At 40.2% G+C, this 20,698-nt stretch overlaps 1 protein-coding gene across 1 annotated transcript in view; it reads left to right on the forward strand.

Annotated features, from left to right (window-relative positions):
- The window catches only part of ASPSCR1 (ASPSCR1 tether for SLC2A4, UBX domain containing), a 57,645-nt gene that overhangs the window by 19,691 nt on the left and 17,256 nt on the right, over nucleotides 1-20,698 (forward strand). The window contains exons 10-12 of the mRNA XM_073684143.1: nucleotides 2,667-2,733; nucleotides 2,819-2,881; nucleotides 3,879-3,928. Of these exons, the coding sequence (XP_073540244.1) occupies nucleotides 2,667-2,733; nucleotides 2,819-2,881; nucleotides 3,879-3,928 (180 nt within the window). The remainder of the gene's footprint in view (nucleotides 1-2,666; nucleotides 2,734-2,818; nucleotides 2,882-3,878; nucleotides 3,929-20,698) is intronic.

The raw sequence follows: 20,698 nt of genomic DNA on the forward strand, positions 1-20,698 counted from the left end.
TGATGTAAAAAAATGGTTTTGAAAATTTTGTTGTAAAAATGAGAAAATGCTGATCAACTTTTAACCCTTTTAACGTCCTAACAAAAATAGCTCAAACAAAATGGCGCTGGCGCATGAACAGTACATCTTTCGGCAAGTGATGCTCACAATCTGTGCAAGCTCCGCCCACTGGTTGCCACCAGCGCTGGAGCCAAAATTTTACTTTTTTTGAAGACTGCACTATTAAATGCGCAGGTGCAGTATTTAAAATAGGAGGCAGGTCACTGAAAGTTCAGTGACCTGACCTTTAAGGCCAGAGCACCCAATAAAGAACCGCCCACCGGCCCGCCCCAGAGCACGAGCATCTCATTAACTCAAAACTGCAAACACAGATTAAACAACAACCACAAGACGGATTTCTTCAACCCAGGTATCATTTTAATCTGTGTAACAGCGCCAACCTGACAATGCTTGTAGTTTACTTATCAAAATCCTGATCACAGTAGATTTCTTTGCCAAAGGTATCTAGCAACCACTTTTCAAAAAGCCTCCCTGGTCTCTCCCTTACACCTTTTCAGGGATTCCTAGCAGCCTGATATTATTATGCTGCAGACGATTTTCTAGATCATCAGTCTTGGCCATTAAAGCTGCTTGCCTGTGACTCTGGATGTCTCTGTGGACAGGCCGAGGGTATCCTCCAGCTCACTTACTCTCCCCTCCCCCTCCACAGCAGTTGTGCGCTCCGCTATTTTTTATGCATCGTGCCGGATTGTCAGACTGGTCTGTTAGCGTGGCCAGTGTGGAATTACATTTGTTAAGTGTTCAAAATATCCATTAAAGATGGGGATTCTCCTAAAGATTTTACACCAAGGCTGCTCCCTGCATGCTTGGAAATCAGCTCTACATTATTGTGCACATTTGATGCTGTGCCATGGGGGACATGGTCACTGACCTCCGTTTCTGTGGGCTATGTGTGACTGCTCTATGAGCGTATTACTCCAGCCTCCCCTCCTACATCTCTCTGCCTCCGGCCACAGGACGCGCGGGCGCCATATTGGATGTCTGATGGTGCCACTCTGTCCTTCCTGCTGATCTTTCTGCTTCAGGTCATCTTCATCACCGCAGTCTGGAAAAAGCACTTCCAGCCTCCAGGAACCATCAGCCACCTGGTAGGAGTCTTTTCTCCCCGAAATTGCGCTTCAAGATGTGTCTTACAGGATGAATGCAGCGAAAGCTCTCCGAAGACACATCTTCAATGCATGCACACTAGGCCATGCGTCATGGCAGGTTACTGTCCATTCACATAGATACATTGATGAAATAAAGATGGCTGTATCACAAGTACATTGGTAGTACGCTTTTATTCTTTACCAATACCCTGAAGATCCACTCCTGTTTATGGTTAGGATCTCATTATTATCCATATGTTAGTAAAAGCTTCTTGTGTGAATGAGTCTTTACATCTACAGTGATGAGGCTTCATATTGTAACCGGATTCTACTGACTAGATACCATGTAGGTCAGATATAAGGGAATTTTTCAAGCACTGTGCAACCAATTTTATTTTTTTATGAAGTCTAATAGTGTGATTTGTTCTTGGCTGATAATTCCTGTCATGTCTCTGCACACATCGTCCTTTCATGTAGGATTTCAGAAGAGATCTTGCTTTTATAGTTTGTGTGAATGGTTTCTGTCTAGACAGGTTAGCAGTCTTCCTTTGACAAAGCCATAAGAAGATAATAATGTATACATCCTAGCATATAACCCAAATAGGAAGGATTTAATCCTCATATAGGCGCACTTTATTACATTAGCGTGCCAGGGTCGTACAAACTGCTGGATTATCTCATTTCATAGAATATTGTTAGTGTTTAAAATATTGGTCTACCTGGAATTACGGTCATGTTGATTCTGTATCGTTTATCCACTTTACATTTTATGGCTCCGATCTGAATACTGTTTGGATGTTGATGAAGCCTTGCTGATCTGATATGACAGTTTTTTTAAGTGTGAGATTAGCAGGAATCTCATAAGTAGTTCTGTTGTTATGAATCCATGATGCCAACTGTCAAGGCAGCTATTAAAGAGATTCTTCGGGCATATAATATTGATGACCTATCCATCGATATTAAATTAATGGGTGTTCAACACCTAACACCGATGCCTATCAGCTGTTATTAACTCCAGTGGTGGACGAATGTAATAATTGAAAGGCACTGAAGCGCACCGCTCCGTTCAGTGTGTATCAGCCTCTTCTGGGTATTGCTGATCAACTCTTAGTTTAGAGGATACGACTGTCTGGAAGAGTTGTGCTCACTATACACTTTTACCAAATATGGGCAAGAAATGTCATTAAAGTGTAAGTAGCTTTGATGACAAATCCCAATAACTTGGAGACATTCCTCCATTTATATGATTAGGATATATGGGAACCGCCATGGGCACTTCACCACCATATATGCCGAAAATTCTGTACATGAGCATTAAATCACTATTTGTTTGGCTTTATTATGCTGCGTTATAACTCAGATCCTGTCTATTGCTATAGTTTATATATAATATGCGATGGCTTTCCTCATCAATGAGTCAATGCAAACTGACACATGAAAGATGAAGCTGAAATGTGGCATTTAAGTTTTCAGGACAGGATACTTAATCTAATGTCTGCTCCATGGTCACTTTTTCAGGTTGTTCTCCGCATCCTGTTCCCTGACCGATATGTTCTGCAAGGTTTTTTTCGTGTATCAGAAACAAGTATGTGACTATCTTTCTGTACATTCCTCTTTCATTTACCATTTTACAATATTGAAATGCTGATTTTTATTCACTTTCTTGGCAGTTGGTGCAGTGCGGGAATTTGTGACAAACCATCTGGAAGAACCTGAGATCCCATTCTACCTCTGTATGTCAGCACTATCACCTGTGATCCTACTGCTCCTAACAATCTTCTCCTATATGGCTTAGTCATAGGTAGTGTAGTAATCTGCCATAGTGCTAAGATGGAGCCTTTCCACTTTGCCACAAGTGACAGCACATGATTGTTAGGCATCCACCTTGCACCAGCATTGTCATAGATGGTCATGACAGGCAGGTGGGAGGGTGGAGAAGGTCAGCACAAAAGAATAGAGTTGAACTGTCTTAGGTGACTAATCATAGGGAACAGAGTATGCCTACAAAACATTAGATTATAATAAAAATACACTAAATATCCTCACATTTGCCGTCGCTATTGTTGTCTGATTATTGTTTTTTAGTTTTATCCCTGTTGTTGCAGATGTGTGTTGGAAAATTATCCAAGATTGATTTCTCAGATTTAAAAAATATGAAGTATAGTTGCAGTTTTTATGTCCGGATTGTATTTTTTTTTTTTTTAAGTAAAGCCAATGCAGTGAATAGCTGATAGTTGTGAGCCCCACTGCTCTAAGCCCTGGCCATAAGCACAGTGACCATGGCAGGGAAAATGCATTGCAAAGAACAAAACACATGACTGTTTCCAGAGCAGCAGACTGATGACGCTGTTTGTGAGTGGGGTTTATTTAATTGAGGTGGGTGCCGAGCAGGATATTATGTTTATGAGGACAATGTGCTCTAATCAGACATATAGACTCAAGTTATCAATAAAAAAAACAAAAACTTGAATGTACTTCCCTTTTGAGTGGAGAGAGAAGTGCAAAAAAACCTCTTTCCTAATAAATGTAATGTCATTCTTTTAAGCCACGGGAGCGTGTATTCACTATACCTGCTAGCTATAGAGAATTTTATGTTTTCTTTTGCAGTACCCTTAGATGGTTGCAGCTTCCTATACACTAAATATTGACTAGCACTTCTTGCTTTTAAGGATGTATCATCATTCTAAACCCCCTTGTAATAATGTAACCTTACTTTTGTTTTCCTTGTAGTTATTACTCCTCCAAGAACTGAGTTGGATGACTCCCTTTCCCTTTTCCAGGTATGTGACTTTTCGGGTATTACTGTTTCTATGTCCAGTATATCTAGCCATACATGGCAACAAATCTTCAGCCGGATCCACACAGGTAAGTAAAGCATTCTGTCAACATCACTGGAAATCCACAATCACATCATTGCAGCTGATATTGTGGCTGCTGAAAGCATCACTCTGCATGTCTAATTTTAAAAGCATATATGTTGGGAAATCCCATAATGATCTTAAAGATTTTTAGATCCTCTTTGCGTTTGGCAAATAAAAACAAATGATGTGAAAGCAAGGTAACCGTTACTAAGAAGTGTAAAAGTGTATAGAACAGGGAAAGGGACTATCAGAAGACTAAAACATCAGTATGCATGTCATTGCGGCAAACAATGAATAGTAAAATGCTATAAGCTGTTAAAGAGGTATGTGAGATCCTACAGACTGAGTAGGTAATAATTACCAGTAAACAGGGATATAGTAGCCTAGTGTAGGTTTATATTATTACTATCCACTGTATTCTGCTTGTTTTATAGGATTCCTTTATACCTGCATGATATACTTTAGACCCTTTTTCCTATAAACACAATATATTTCCTCAGAAGATAAAGAAAAAAGATCCCTTAAAAAAATCTGGATGCAAGACCTTCTTTGTGCATCCTATACCCTTCTGGTCATTCTATATAGGATCAGTTTGCTGTGTGGGTCTCTCCATCCTCCTCTACAGTAGTAACCTGAGACCCCTGCTTGTGTGTTCAGGCTGGAGTCGGTTCCTGGGAGGAGAGGGGGCTCTGAGCTCTTGGCAGCTTGTGAAGGGGTCTTTCTTCTCTGTAACGTTCCGGCAGCGGAGCCTCTCCTGCCTCAGACTTTCATCTTGCTGGCAGCCCTGTTATTCTTGGCTGGCTTTCCATGACTGCTGTTCCTAATAGAGGCGCTTCCACTGAACCTTAAACTACTCAATAAAAGTGTCACCGGTGGAGGGAGGTCCTTCCCTAAGGCTCAGAGGGCAATAAGACACATCCTGTCGTGATGAAGATTGTGTATGTTGCTGGAAGAGGGTACTTAGATCTGAAGAAGGACTGCTCATGTGTGATTTCAGTCTCACTGGTGATGGGTGTGTTTTTTTTTCCATGTGGAAAAGTTATCAGCCTTTTAAACTTGTTCTGATCAAAAAGAAAAGCTGTGAAGATTTCCTCCTCTATATATCTCTAAGCAAGAACTAAGGTGATATATTTTATTGCATCTGTCAGATTTTTGCATTATATAGATTATATATATCCCCAAAAAAGGGCACTGCCAAGTTTCAAAGTGATTGTGAAATACTGAAGCACCCCCATTTTTCGTCAGTTAGCAGGTTATTATTCTCTACTTCCATAGATTCTCTTAGACTTTATCCCCTTCACCCCCCAGCCTGTTTTCACCTTCCTAACCAGGCCAAATTTCACAGTTCTGACCAGTGTCACTTTATGAGGTAATAACTCTGGAGCGCCTCAATGGATTCCACTGATTCTGAGACTGTTTTTTCATGACACATTGTACTTTATGGTAGTGGTACATTTTGGTCAATGTGATTTGCGTTTATATATATATATATATATATATATATATATATATATATATATATATATATATATATATATATATATATATATATATATATATTATATAATATATATATATATATATATATATATATATATATATATATATATATATATATATATATATATATATATATATATATGAAAATACCAGAAATTTTCCAAAAAAATTGAACATTTTGCATTTTTCAAACTTTGAATTTTTATACCACACAAAACAGATAATAAATAACATTTACCACATGTCTACTTTACTACAGCATCATTTTTGGAACATTATTTTTTGGGGGTGAGAAAGTTAGAAGAGTTTGAAAGTTTATCAGCAATTTTTCATTTTTCCAACAAAAACACCTGTGGGCTCAAGGTGCTCACCACACCTCTAAATATATTCTTTGAGGGGCGCAGTTTCCGAAATAGGGTCACTTGTGGCGAGTTTCCACTGTTTAGGCACATTAGTGGCCTTGCAAATGAGTCATAGAGACTGTTATCGATTCCTGCCAAGTTTTCACTCCGAAAGTCACATGTCGCTCCTTCTCTTCCGAGCCCTGCCGTCCACCCAAACAGTAGTTTTCCCCCACATATGGGGTATCGGTGTACTCAGGAGAAACTGCACAACAACAACACAATGTTTGGTCCATTTTCTCCTGCTACTCTTGTGAAAATAAAAAATTTGGGGCAAAAGCAACATTTTTGTGGGAAAAAGTATAATTTTCATTTTTAAAGGACAACATCCCATTTGAAGTGACTTTGAGGAGCTTATGTGACATAAAATACTTAAAACTGACACTATTTTAAAAACTACACCCCTCAAAGTCCTCAAAACCACATCCAAGAACTTTATTAACCCTTTAGTTGCTTCACAGGAATTAAAGCAATGTGGAAGGAATAAATGAACATTTTAATTTTTCCCACAAAAATGCTGCTTTTGCACCAAATTTTTCATTTTCACAAGAGTAACAGGAGAAAATGGACCCTATTTTGGAAACTACACCCTCAAAGAATATATATAGATGTGTGGTAAGCACCTTGAGCCCACAGGTGCTTCACAGAATTTTATAACATTCAGCTGTGAAAATGAAAAAATAAATTTTTCCCACAAAAATATTGCTTTTGCCCCAAATTTTCAAAGGGGTGACAGGAGAAAATGGACCGTACAATTTGTTGTGCAATTTCATTGATACGACATATGTGGTGGAAAACTACTGTTGGGTGGTTGGCAAGGCTTAGAAAGGAAGGAGCCCAATTTGAATTTTGGAGCGCTTTTTTGGCTGGAATAGATTGAAGACGCTATGTCACGTTTGAAAGGCCCATGACATTCCAAAACAGGAGAAACCCCCACAAGTGACCCCATTTTGGAAACTATGCCTCTTGAGGAATTCATCTAGATTCATCTAGGGGTGTAGTGAGCATTTTTAACTCTTAGGTAATTCACAGAATTGTATAATATTGAGCTGAGTAAATGGAAAATTACCATTTTTTTCCACTAAAATGTTTTTGGCCCCAAGTTTTTAATTTATTAAAAGGAATAATTAGAGAAAATGAATGGTACAATTTGTTACAAAATTTCTCCTGAGCACGTCAATACCTCATATGTGGTTGAAAACTACTTTTGAGGCATAGTCAAAGCTCAGAAGGGAAGAAGCGCCATATTGGAGTGCAGATTTTGCTGGAATACTTTGAGGATGCCATATCACATTGGCAGAGCCCCTGAAATGCCGGAAAGGCATTGGACAGTGAAGTAAAAATATTTTAATTTTTTACCATAAAATTTTGTTTTAGCCCCAGATTTTACATTTTCACACTGGTAAATGTGTAAAAATGGCACCAAAATGTGTCATACAATTTCTGCTGATCTTGGCAATGCCCCCCATATGTGACTTTTGAAGAACAAATTATCGTAGAATAGTTTGCGGACTCCATATACAGGGCCTCTAAGTGCTAGAAGAGCAGAATCCCCCTCAAGTGACCCCATTTTGGAAATTACACCTGTCTGTGAATTTATCTACAGTTGTAGTGATGATTTTGACTTCATGAGTGTTTTCCAGAAACAAGTAGCAGTGAATGTTGCTGAGTGAAAATTAAAAATCTGCCATTGTAGTGCCCAATATATTATAGTGCCCATACATCGTGCCCAGCTCGTGCTTCTGGAGACATGCACCCTGTAAATTATTCGTGCTCTCATTGCTACAGAAATGCCAAACATGTGGATGCTAAATTTAGTTTAGGCACACTGGGGGGCTCAGAAGGGAGGGGGGCATTTGGATTGGGAGCGCAGATTTTTCTGGATTTCTTTTGCGGGGCGAACAGTTATAGCGGTTTTCAGGAGACTTTTGTGCTACTAGTAACGTGGAAGCCCCCTATATTTCGTTGACAGGTGACGGACCTGAGTGGGGACTTTTATTTTGTGGATTGAGTTGAATCTTATTGGGAACATTTTCTATAAAATTTTGGATCACACTTTTCCTGTGCTCAACGCTGAGCACTTATATCGTGGTTTCCATCTAAATCTCCAAATAGCATGATTCAGATGAAACCCCCGTCTGATCTATTCACTGTAATGAGGCAGTAGAGTTACTCTGGGCTTTGTTTGGCCTCTGTTCAACTGTATCCTTCTTTTCAGATGTACACAAAACTATGGCGGACCGCTCTAAAAATATGCTTAAAAAGAGGGACACTGCCAGATCATAGGCCAGACAGAGTCCAAAGTGACTCCATTTGCCTCATTATAGGGAATTTTCCATTAAGGAATCCTTCTGAATCACTTATTTCAGAGATTCACATGGAAACCCCAGTGTAAGCGCTCAGCGTAGAGCACAGGATAGATGTGATCCGAGCCTTACTACAATTTTTGGGAAGGAGAATAAACAAGTCAAGAATTGGTTTTAGTTTTTTTTTCACCCTTCACCGTGTAGTATAAGTGATTAGACAACTTTATTCTTAGGATCGGTGCAATTACGATACCAGATTTATATATATTTTTTTGGCTGCTATCAGAAACTAAGAATTTTTTTTTTTACAAAAAAAAGTTTTTGCATCTCCATATTCTGATAGCTATAATTCTATATTTCAGCCAATGGAGTCCTGTAAGGGCTTGTTTTTTGCGGGATGAGTTGGAGTTTTTATTGGTGCCATTTTCGGGCATGTAACATTTTTTGATCGCTTTCTATTCCAATTTTTGTGAGCCATAGTGAAGGAAAACCAGCAATTCAGGAACTGTTTTTTTTTTTTTTTTTGTAATGCCGTTCTCTGCGTGGAAAAGAGATAAGACAACTTTATTCTTCAGATCAGTACGATTACAGCGATAAATCTTTTATATAATTTTTTTTATGTTTTGCTGCTTTTATACAATAAAAACAATTTTTTAGAAAAAAGAATTGTTTTTGCATCTCTATTTTCTGAAAGCTATAGCTCTTTTTCTATGCTGACGGAGCTGTATGGCAGCTTGTTTTTACGAGACAAGATGAAGTTTTCAGCTGTATCATTTTTATTTACAGTCAACTGATTGATTGCGTTCTATTTCACTTTATGTTCTGCGATATAATGAAAAACAATAGTTATTTGCCACTTTTTTATTTTATGGAGTTCACTGAAGGGGTTAACTAGTGTGACACGACATTACCAAATATATGTAATTTTTTTTACATAAATATGTGTGTCTATTGATATAATATTTTTTTCATTTTTGTTATTCTTTATTTTGTGATTCTTGTTGTTTTTAAACTTTTTTTTTTTTTTACTTAGTCCCTCTATGAGACTTTAAAGGGGTTTCCTATGAACAAAGTACATTTTAATTACGGTAATAGGTCGTGGAATAATATTAAGTGATACATCGTTGGATTCAGTTTCTCTTTGCCTACATCATGCTGCTTTCAAATGAGGTAGCAAAAACCTGCTGACGGATTCCCTTTAATTTTAATCAATAAATCTTGGAATAATAACTTCCACAATTGGATGTGTTTAAATAAAATGTTCCTGTGCTGAGATAATCTTATAAATGTGCCCCTTCTGTGTGCTGTGTAATGGCTGTGTCTGACTGTACAGGAACATGGTCTGATCATACCACAGCTCCTGGGCAGCAGATTTTTTTTGTGAGGCAAAATATTTCACTGCCTGTTTTTAAGCAATGTTTTATCTCAAAGAAAGAATCATCTGCAATCCCATGCTGTCCTATCTGTATACTCTTTTGCTTCTCCCCCTGCCCAGGAGCTGTGGTATGATCAGACCATGTCGCTGTACGGTCAGGCACAGCCATTACACAGCACACAGAAGGGGCACATTTATAAGATTATCTCAGCACAGGAACATTTTATTTAAACACATCCAATTGTAGAAGTTATTATTATTCCAAGATCTATTGATTAAAATTAAAGGGAATCTGTCAGCAGGTTTTTGCTACCTCATCTGAGAGCAGCATGATATAGGCAAAGAGAAACTGAATCCTACGATGTATCACTTAGATTACTGGGTGCAGTCGTTCTGACACAATCAGAGCTTTTAGATTTAGAATGAAGCAGAGCTGACGAAGCTTCCCCCGCCCACACTAGTCTCTCCATGTACAAAGTCCATAGACATTGAGGTGCTTAGTTGCCGGACTAGTCTGGCAATGTTAAGCTGTCAGTGACAAATCCTTCACAGTTAGTAAACAACAGCAGGTATTTGGTCAAGTGCCACATCCCTGATTTCTGTGTTTCAACCTTTATCTCCTGCTGTCTTCAGATTACATAGCAAAAACCTGCTGACAGATTCCCTTTAACTTTGTGGGAAAATCCCATTAAGTTCTATTACTCTTATCACTGGTATAATGCATTGCAATACCCCAGCACTGTAATGCATTATAGCTGTCAGTTTTACACTAACAGAACACCTTTTAGGCCATGCTCCTGGCATGGTCTGACAGGTCACCCTAACTTTCAGACCCGGAGGTCATCATTTGACCTATGGTTGCCATGACCATGATTAGCAGCCCATGATTGCGTTGCGGGGGTGCCGATCAGAAGAGAGAGGGAGCCCTCTCCCTCTCTCAGCCGTCTAAATGCTATGATGGCTATTGATCGCAGCATTTAGAGGGTTAAATCACTTAAGTGGAGCTTCTGGTGGCGATCATGCGGGCATAGCGCCTGTTCCAGCTCAATTGGCAGGACGTACCGGCGCGTCCTTTTGCGGGAATGCACTTCAAAATAGGATGTACCGGTACATTCAATGTTGAGAAGGGGTTGAATGGAGTCTGTCAGCTGGTTTTTACTATCAAATCTGAGAGCAGCATGACGTAGGGGTAGAGACCCTGATTCCAATGCTATGTCTCTTGTTGGTTTCCATGCTGTCATTTTGATACAATCACTGTTTTCTCTGCTGCAGATCTAGCAGTACACAGAATGCTGAGCTCTGTATAACTCGCCCACACCACTGACTGGCAGCTTTCTGTGTACACTGTGCATAGGCAGAAAGTTGCCAATCAGTGGGGGGCGGGGTTACACAGAGCAGGAGAACTACATGGTACAAGACAACTAGTCCTGTAGTGACTATCCCCTACTGATAAACACACGTTTTATTAAAACAACGACACAAGCCCAATAAGTGACGCATTGCTGAAAGCAGGGTCTCTGCCCCTACATTCTGCTGCTCTCAGATTACATAGCATAAACCTACTGACATATTCCCTTTAAGCACAGGAGAACCCACACTAGAATATCAGGGTATTGCATATTCAATTCTATTACCTGATCACAGGAGTTTGTTCATGAATCCATTTTCATGCAGCAAATTTGCTTACAACATGGACCTAAGGCTTAGAATGGTTTTGGGCAGCGGTAATGCTGCATTTTAGTGTCCATTTTCATGCCGTAACTGTGGTCCCATTGGAATGAGCTTAGATCACCAACCATCTCTGACACACTTACTAATGGGCTTTCCAATACTGCAAGTTATAGCATATATCTTGGTCTTCAATATGCTGTAGCTTGATTCACCTGCAGAAGTAGTAAGGCCACGTTCACACATTATTTTACATCAGTATTTTACCTCAGTATTTGTAAGCCAAAATCAGGAGAGGAACAGTCAGAGGAAAAGTATAATAGAAACACGTCATCACTACTGTATTTATCACCCACTCCTGGTTTTGGCTTACAAACACTGATGTAAAATACTGAAGGTATGAACATGGCCTATGTTGCTTCTTGGAAAATAAAGTCTCTGGGTACATCCACGCTGGACATTTTTGCCTTATGTTGCAAAGAGTATAAGCAGCAGAGCCAGTAAATTTATGCTGCGGATTTTCCCTACAGCATGTGGATCGGAATATCTCATCCACAATTGAGGTACTTTATTACACAGGAGAATTTCCTTCCAGAAAGTCTGGATGGAAAATCCCATGAGTATCTGCCTATGTGAACATACCTTAAAGGGGCAGCCCGCCTATAATACCTTCTGTTTGCAAGAACAGCCTATTCACTGAGGAAAAGAATGGGATCTCTAGTGACACCTATTGGATGTAGCAATAGACAATATCAACCCTTTAAAGAGTCTTGATACAAAATATCTCCATTAGAATTTAGCTTTTTTGGGGTTCTTGCCCCTTTTTAGTGACATACAGTAACAAGCTCCTAATGACGATAAGCTGGTAAGGGAAGGGAAGCTGTTATCGGAAAATAACTTATTGTTTTTAAATCGGGTTTTTGTGGTAAAAGTACTTTTTTTTAAATTTTTTTGACAATGTTTTTTCTTTTAAAAATAAAAAAACAACTTGCAATTCTCACACTGCCCTCTGGGACTTTTTTAGACTCCCAACTTCCTGTTTTTTTTAGGAAAAGTAACATGTACATTAGCCACAACCCCAGCCCTATCTTTTATACTGAAGGTCCTAATGAGCATGTGCAAAACTCATTGTGAATGAAGGGGAGCAGAGTCAGATGGGACATCAGCTATTGCAATTGGTGGATCCTGTGTTATTAGCCATTAGTTATTGTCATTGTAATCCTCTCTGTGCTGATAAGAGAATTGCTGAAAATACGGGAAGTAATGAGTATAAAATAACCCCAGTGGCCATTGTGTAACGTGCAAGATTACTAATTGTGTGTTCTAATAAAGATTGTGATGTGAAAAAAAAAACATTACCAACATATAAAATAATACATGTAATACAAAAAACAGATTTAAATAACGGGCCATTTTCTAATAAGAGCTTTTTGTTAAGAAATAATGAGAAAATCCCTTAAAATAACTTTCAGGGATGAGCTTTCATTGTCCTTCCACTGGTAAAACCGTAAAGTTGTAGTAAATAATTGGAAATGATTTGTGACTAGGACTCAGGCATTGGAGTTTCCCTTTAGTTTGGGTTGAGTAGATCCGCCTCCTCAGGGTATCTCTCCTGGAATCTCACCCTGTGTCCTTCCTGCATCATAGCCACAGGATGTTTTTGCCAAATACTAGTAGTAGTTTTAATAATTAAGATGGTTTAGGTTTTGTCAAGGTCTCACTTGGATTCTCCCGGATGGCCGCAGACCCCATAATTATAGCGTACTTGTTCTGGTTGCTCTGGTTCCTCTCCGTTGTTCGCTGGTGGTTCCTTCCTGTCTGATGCTTTTGATCTGCTCCCTGTGAAGACATCGCTCAAGCCTTAAACGTCATTTCAAAAGCTCTCAGATCATCCTATGTGTCTCTAAATGTTTGCACTCTGGATTCTGCCCGTCATCCCCGGCTCGCTCTTTGAAGTGCTCTTGGTCCCATTGATCTTCAAACATCAAACTAAACAGACCTGTGGCACTTTAATCAGCTACCATCCTGGGATGGAAGGAATGCTGCACATGCCACCAGCTTTCCCTGCTCGGGGACACTTGATTGTTATATTCTTCTGTTTATGTCTGAAGAAACAAACACAGATTTGGTGACAGATGTACATAATGCCTCCTCTCTGTTCCCCTGGTCTCTGCCACTCTTTTTTTTTCCTTCCACTATTTATACTTTTTTTTTCTTCCCTGTATGACTTTATTCTTTGTGTATCTGTGGCTCAGTGTCGCCGAGCCCTGTTGTCTTTGTGTTCCTATTGCTGGGTGTATGTGCGGCCTGTTCCTCCCTGCAATGAATTCTCTGTGACCCTCGGGGCCTTTTTCCTCACGAGGCTTTGAAGTGTTTGCCCAGAGATTGACTGACAAGGAAGTTTTAGTGGCGGCACCAGGGGGAATGGACAAAAAAAGGGACGCGCTTTGAACTAAAGATCTTTCAGTTGGGAGATGCTGGCTTTAGTTATCTCCTTCACTATGTTAATTATTCACCACGATAATTGGGGGGGAAGAGTAAAGAGAGAGAGGAGGTTATTAAAAAATTCCAGCACTAACACGCTACACAAACCTCATTTTCCAGCTTCCCGCGTGCATAAAAGAAATGTTGTGTTTAAAGGGGGCTAGTGTGTTTCAAGGGGGAGCGAGGGGCCCTTTCTAAGCTGTCCTTTCTCTAAATAGTGAAATCCCTACAGATGAAACATCAAAGCTTTGGCGAGTGTTCTCTCTCTGAGTTTTGACCATGTCTGGTACTCTGTAATTAAAGTTTACGGAAAGCTGTCTTTGTTTTCCGATGGCATGCAACCTTACACAATACAGATAGAAAAGGAAATGTTAAAAAGCCCCATAATGTGTCCTGCCGCTGTGCTGCACCCATCTGACCTACACGGGCAGCACTCCTTAGGGTTTGTTCACACACTGCAGATTTCCTTGCAGATATTTTTGTGACTGTCCTATTCATTTAAATAGAACTTGCAGAAATCTATATGCCTGCCACTAAAACAATCCCATTCACTTGAAAAGAGCTGAAATTTCTCTAGCCCTGAGGAGTCTGCAGCGCTATGTCATCTCCTGTCATACACATCAGCACATGTTCTGAACTCAAAGGGGAGTATGTACCTGATACCCAGGGACCAGATGATGCAATCACATAGGCTTGGCTCCGTCCTGGTGACGTTCCTGGTAGTAGTAGTAGACCTTGAACGTATGGACGTCTTCTGGTATGCAGGTGCACTGATGTTACTGTCCAGTTGTATTCATTCTAGTTGAACAATGTGATATCATGTGTTACAAAGAGAATGGACTTAAGGCCCCGTCACACATAACGAGATCGCTAGCGAGATCGCTGATGAGTCACGTTTTGGTGACGCAATAGCGATCTCGCTAGCGATCTCGTTATGTCTGACAGGTAGCAACGATCAAGCCCCTGCTGTGAGATCGCTGATCGTTACAAAGCTTCCTGGACCATTCCTGGGTCGTTGCGCTCCCGCTGGGCAGTGTGCATCGCTGTATTTGACACCTTGTCAACGACCTCGCTAGCGATTCAGAACAGACACGTAGAGGTGCATAAATTGGACTTTTCTGCGTTCATCGTCCCCGATTGGTGGTCGCTACTGCGTCCTTGTTTTTTCAGATCCCACCAGCGTTCTCCGGCTGTGACTCCACTTTGAACAAATCAGACATCTTTAGCGAAGTAGGTATTGTTTGGGGTCTCAAATGAGTTTCCATTTTTAATTCATTTATAGGACATCTACCAATTATCTTCTATCATTGCTCTTCAGGGAGTGAGGGCTTGGCTTCAATAGCGATCTCGTTAGCGATCTCGTTATGTGTGACGGGGCACCAGGACCGTTAAAATACTGGCAGCAGTTGTCGCAGCAGGTCTTCGCATCATGGGTGTTTCTGCCATGTCCCACTGGTTGAAGGCCTGCAATTGCAGGATCGTTTGCACGCTATTCACCGAGCTCCACTTCCCCATTGGCTCGGTCCACAGAGTCCACAAAGCCAGGCGGACAGTACGTAATTGCATCACGTCGACGAAGAAAGTTTTGAAGCGTGCAACAGGCCAAAAGAACAGAGTCTATTGATTTAAGCTTCATGTTAATTGGCGTATGAAAAACTCTGAAGCGGTTGGCCACAACAGCGTGTCAGAAAACGTGCTGTGTGGGTGTGTGTGCACGAGACCCCTAAAATATCTGCCCATGCAAAAGCATATATATACAGATAGAAGCCAAGCCCTCCCTCCCTCCCTGAAGAGCAATGATAGCAGATAATTGGTAGATGTCCTATAAATGAATTAAAAATGTAAACTCATTTAAGACCCCAAACAATACCTACTTCGCTAAAGATGTCTAATTTGTTCAAAGTGGAGTCACAGCCGGAGAACGCTGGTGGGATCTGAAAAAACAAGGACGCAGTAGCGACCACCAATCGGGGACGATGAACGCCGAAAAGTCCAATTTATGCACCTCTACGTGTCTCAGTTCTGAACCGCTAGCGAGGTCGTTGACAAGGTGTCAAATGCAGCGATGCACACTGCCCAGCGGGAGCGCAACGACCCAGGAATGGTCCAGGAAGCTTTGTAACGATCAGCGATCTCACAGCAGGGGCCTGATCGTTGCTACCTGTCAGACATAACGAGATCGCTAGCGAGATCGCTATTGCGTCACCAAACCGTGACTCATCAGCGATCTCGCTAGCGATCTCGTTATGTGTGACGGGGCCTTTAGTTCCAGGGAATGTACCACTGCCAGAATCCCTCCATACCACTTGGAGAGATAAGAAAATAAACACATGTTTGCACTAACTGCAGGTTACCATTTGGTGAAAAAAATGTTATGCACCCATCCTTGTATGCCAGTATCGTGGAGAGTGGATACCACCCAAGTTCAAAAATCCTATAAGGAAAGGGGTAATGATCTCTTGACATGATGCTCCTTCTTAACTGACTCCTTTTACAGATTTTTCTTTCTGGTCAGGCTCCTGAAATGAGTCAGATTAAAGGGGTACTTTCATTTTATAGTGAATGTATAACACTTTAATATGGCATCACTTGATCAGTAGAAGTATGACTTCTGGGATCCATGGATCTTGAAAACTAAGGTGCAGCTCTGCTGGTTTAGAGGATGCCGCACTAAGCCAATATTGCTGCCCATTCACTATCGACACACTATGCTGGATCCCACCCTATAACAGATATGACAATTTTCTGCCACACATGGGCAATTACAATTTCCCAGTGCAAATCGAACGGGTAGTCCAATAACATCTGTAGGATTATGCAATAATACTATACAGTATATACCACATGGGAGATTTATATAGGATACATTAGGTCTAGGGGTTCTGTAATAATTATCATATTACCCTACTTAAGAGGATTAATACATATTTTGCATGATTTGATCATTTCCCTTTACCAGTTTGTATACTAATCCTAGAGATATGTTGTCACTGTGACACTTTCTTTGGCACTCTTAGCACTTTATACTTTTTTTTGCCTCTGTTGTTCTTTTGACACTATTTTACCCTAATCAGACTGTTCTTAGGCATTTTATGTCTTGTTTATCATTATAACACCGTTACCTGACAATCTTGCCATAATATAGGGTTTTGGGTCATCAGCAGCAATTTTTTACCTATATGATAATTTGTATTTTGTTACTGTGTTATTTCATCTTGTGGTGTGTGCGCGCTCCTTCTTTTGCCACCACATACCCACTTGTACTTAAAATAAAGGTATTTTACTTTATCCACCTACAGTATGTTCAGACCACTTTTTCGGTTATATTGGTTTGGCACTATTGACATCTGTACAGGTCAAACTTGCACGAATCATAGTAATATGACATCACTTTGAATAATGGGAATACGCCTTTTACCTCTTAACGAACTAGGCCTGCTCTGTCCACAGTAGGTGCTGGCTGTGTGATACATCCAGCACCTGCCTCTAACATCAGTGACCAGAGCTAGCTCCAAACACTGCTAATTAGTCATTGAGATGCCAATGTCAATCACTGACTGCCATTAAAATAGTTTGAAAAGGTATGGACACGATTGAATACCATATCAGCCGGTGGCCTAATGAAGGCCCCCGTTCCAGCCATCTTGGTGCCCCTTTGGCTGAGCTTCATAGGATATCACTATTTTAATTATATACTGCAATACTAATGCTTTGCAGTATGTAGTATACACTACATACTAGAAGATGACCGGTTCAGGTCCCCCTGGTGGGAGTAAAATAAAATGTATAAAGTATTTAAATATTGGAAAAAAAATCACAATACAAAACATAAAAGTTTAAATCACTCTCTTTTTCCCACTCCAAAGAAAAAGAAACTTAAGTATATTTGGTATCGCAGTGTCCGCAAAAGTAAGATCTAGTGAAAATATAAAATGATTTAACCCATACAGTTAACAAAGAAGCAATAATTAAAATACCACAATTGCCCTTTTTCAGTTGTTGCACCCCCCCCCCCCAAACTACAGCTCAGTGCGCAAAAAACAAGCCTTCACACGGATCGCATAAAAAAAAAAAAAGTTCTCATATGGCAATGTTGACAAAAATAGAAACTGAAAAAGTTATGGCTTCTTGGAAGATAAAGAGAGAAAACAAAAGCGCAAAAAAATGGCTACATCTTTAACCCCTTAACGACTGTCATAACGCATTTTCACGGCGGCAGTTAAGGGTACTTATTCCTCTGCGCCGTGAAAATGCGTCACTGAGGAATAAGGCTGTAGCGCCCCTCAGTCGGAAATTCTCCGGGATAGCTGAGACACATGATCAGGGCTGTTTTTTCCTGTCACCCCCCCCCCCCCCCCCCCACACACACACACACACCTTTCTGTAAAAAAAAAAAAAAAAAAAAAAGTCATGTGCAGTGCGCCGGCATCAATAAGGAAATCTCCCTATTTGTTCCTTTTAATCACTGTGATAAACCCTATCACGGTGATCAAAAGAAAAATAGTAATAAATCAAATCTCCCTTTGCCCCCCCCCCTCCTCCTTAGTTAGATAAAAACTATAAAATAAATACTTTTTTCCATTCTTTGCTGTTAGGATTAGGGTTAGGGTTAGGTTTAGGATTGTGTTAGGTTAGGGTTGTATTAAGATTAGGTTTAAGATTGGGTTAGGGTTGCGGTTAGGATTAGGGTTGGGTTAGGGTTAGGATTAGGGTTAGGGTTGTGTTAGGATTAGGGTTAGAATCATAGAATGGTAGAGTTGGAAGGGACCTCCTGGGTCATCTGGTCCAACCCCTGCTCAAAGCAGGATTCACTAAATCATCTCAGACAGATGTCTGTCCAGCCTCTGTTTGAAGACGTCCATTGAAGGGGAACTCACCACCTCTCGTGGCAGCCTGTTTCACTCATTAATCACCCTAACTGTCAAAAAGTTTTTTCTAATATCTAATCTGTGTCTCCTCCCATTTAGTTTCATCCCATTGCTTCTAGTCTTTCCTTGTGCAAATGAGAATAAAGATGATCCTTCTACAATGTGACAGCCCTTGACATATTTGTAGACAGCTATTAAGTCTCCGCTCGGTCTTCTTTTTTGCAAGCTAAACATTCCCAAATCCTGCAACCGTTCCTCATAGGACATGGTTTGCAGACCAGTCACCATTCTGGTCGCTCTTCTCTGAACTTGCTCCAGTTTGTCTATGTCTTTTTTAAAATGTGGTGCCCAAAACTGTACACAGTATTCCAGATGAGGTCTGACCAAAGAGGAGTAAAGACCGATAATGACTTCACGTGATCTAGACTGTATGCTTCTGTTAATACATCCCAGAATTGTATTTGCCTTTTTTGCTGCTGCATCACACTGTTGACTCATGTTCAGTCTATGATCTATTAGTATACCTAAGTCTTTTTCACATGTACTGTTGCTTAGCTCTATTCCTCCCATTCTGTATATGCTTTTTTCATTTTTATTGCCCAGATGTAGTACTTTGCATTTTTCCCTGTTAAAAACCATTCTGTTGGTTGCTGCCCACTGCTCCAGTTTATTTAGGTCTTTTTGAATCCTCTCTCTCTCTTCTCTAGTATTAGCTATCCCTCCTAGCTTTGTGTCATCAGCAAATTTAATCAGTTTACCCTCAATTCCTTCATCTAAATCACTGATAAAGATGTTGAACAATACAGGTCCCAGGACGGAGCCCTGCAGTACCCCACTTGAGACATTCATCCAGCTGGATGTGAAACCATTTACAACCACCCTTTGAGTCCGATCACTAAGCCAGTTATGAATCCACCTAACAGTTGCCTGGTCCATTGCATACTTGGTCATTTTTTCAATAAGGATGGTGTGAGATACTTTGTCAAATGCTTTGCTGAAGTCAAGATATACTATATCTACAGCATTTCCCTGATCCACCCAGCAGGTGATTCTGTCATAGAAGGAAATTAAGTTAGTCTGACATGACTTGTTAGTTACAAACCCATGCTGACTCTGGTTAATCACTTCATTCTTATCCATGTACTTACATACATGTTGTTTAATAATTTGTTCAAAGATCTTTCCTGGTATAGAAGTCAGACTCACCGGCCTATAGTTCCCTGGGTCCACCTTCTTCCCCTTTTTGAAGATAGGAACAACATTTGCTCTTCTCCAGTCTTCTGGGACTTCTCCTGTTCTCCAAGAATTTTCAAAGATTATGGAGAGTGGTTCTAAAATTTCTTCTACGATCTCCTTCAGTACTCTGGGGTGTAATTCATCTGGACCTGGAGACTTGAACTCATTTATGTTAGCTAAATATTCCCTCACAATCTTTCTGTTTACAGATAACTTGGATTCCTCTATTCCTTTAAAAGGACAGTGAAGATCAGTTGATGTTACATTTTTTTTCTGAGAGAAAACAGATGCAAAATAGGAATTAAAAAGTTCGGCCTTCTCAACATCCTCTCTTACCATTTCTCCATTTTCATCCTGTAAAAATCCTATAGCATCTTTGACTTTTCTTTTACTTTTGACATACCCACAAAATCCTTTTTTATTGCTTTTGACATCTCTTGCAAGCCTTAATTCATTGTCAGCTTTAGCTATCCTGATACGTGCCCTGCAGGATCTGCAGACTGCATTATAATCTTCTTTAGATATGCCTCCCTCTTTCCATTTAATAAACATTTCTTTCTTTCTTTTTAGCATGTGTTTAAGTTCTGTGTTCATCCATCCTGGTTTCCTTAAATGCTTCCCATTCTTCCTACTTTTCGGGATTGTTAACGATTGTGCTTTGAGAATCTCATTTTTAAAAATTTCCCATCCTTCCTGGACATTTTTGTCCTTAAGGACATCCAGCCATTGGATCCCTCCTATTCTCTTTCTGAGTCTCTTAAAATCTGCCTTTCTAAAATCTAACCTTGAAGTCTGAGTCTTCACATGTCTTCCTCCTCTAGTTATCCAAAATTCTATAATAGCATGATCGC

The sequence above is a fragment of the Phyllobates terribilis genome, unplaced genomic scaffold (genome assembly GCF_046119375.1).
Source record: "Phyllobates terribilis strain yellow unplaced genomic scaffold, ASM4611937v1 Scaffold_5__5_contigs__length_657084704, whole genome shotgun sequence".
Classification (NCBI taxonomy): Eukaryota; Metazoa; Chordata; class Amphibia; order Anura; family Dendrobatidae; genus Phyllobates; species Phyllobates terribilis.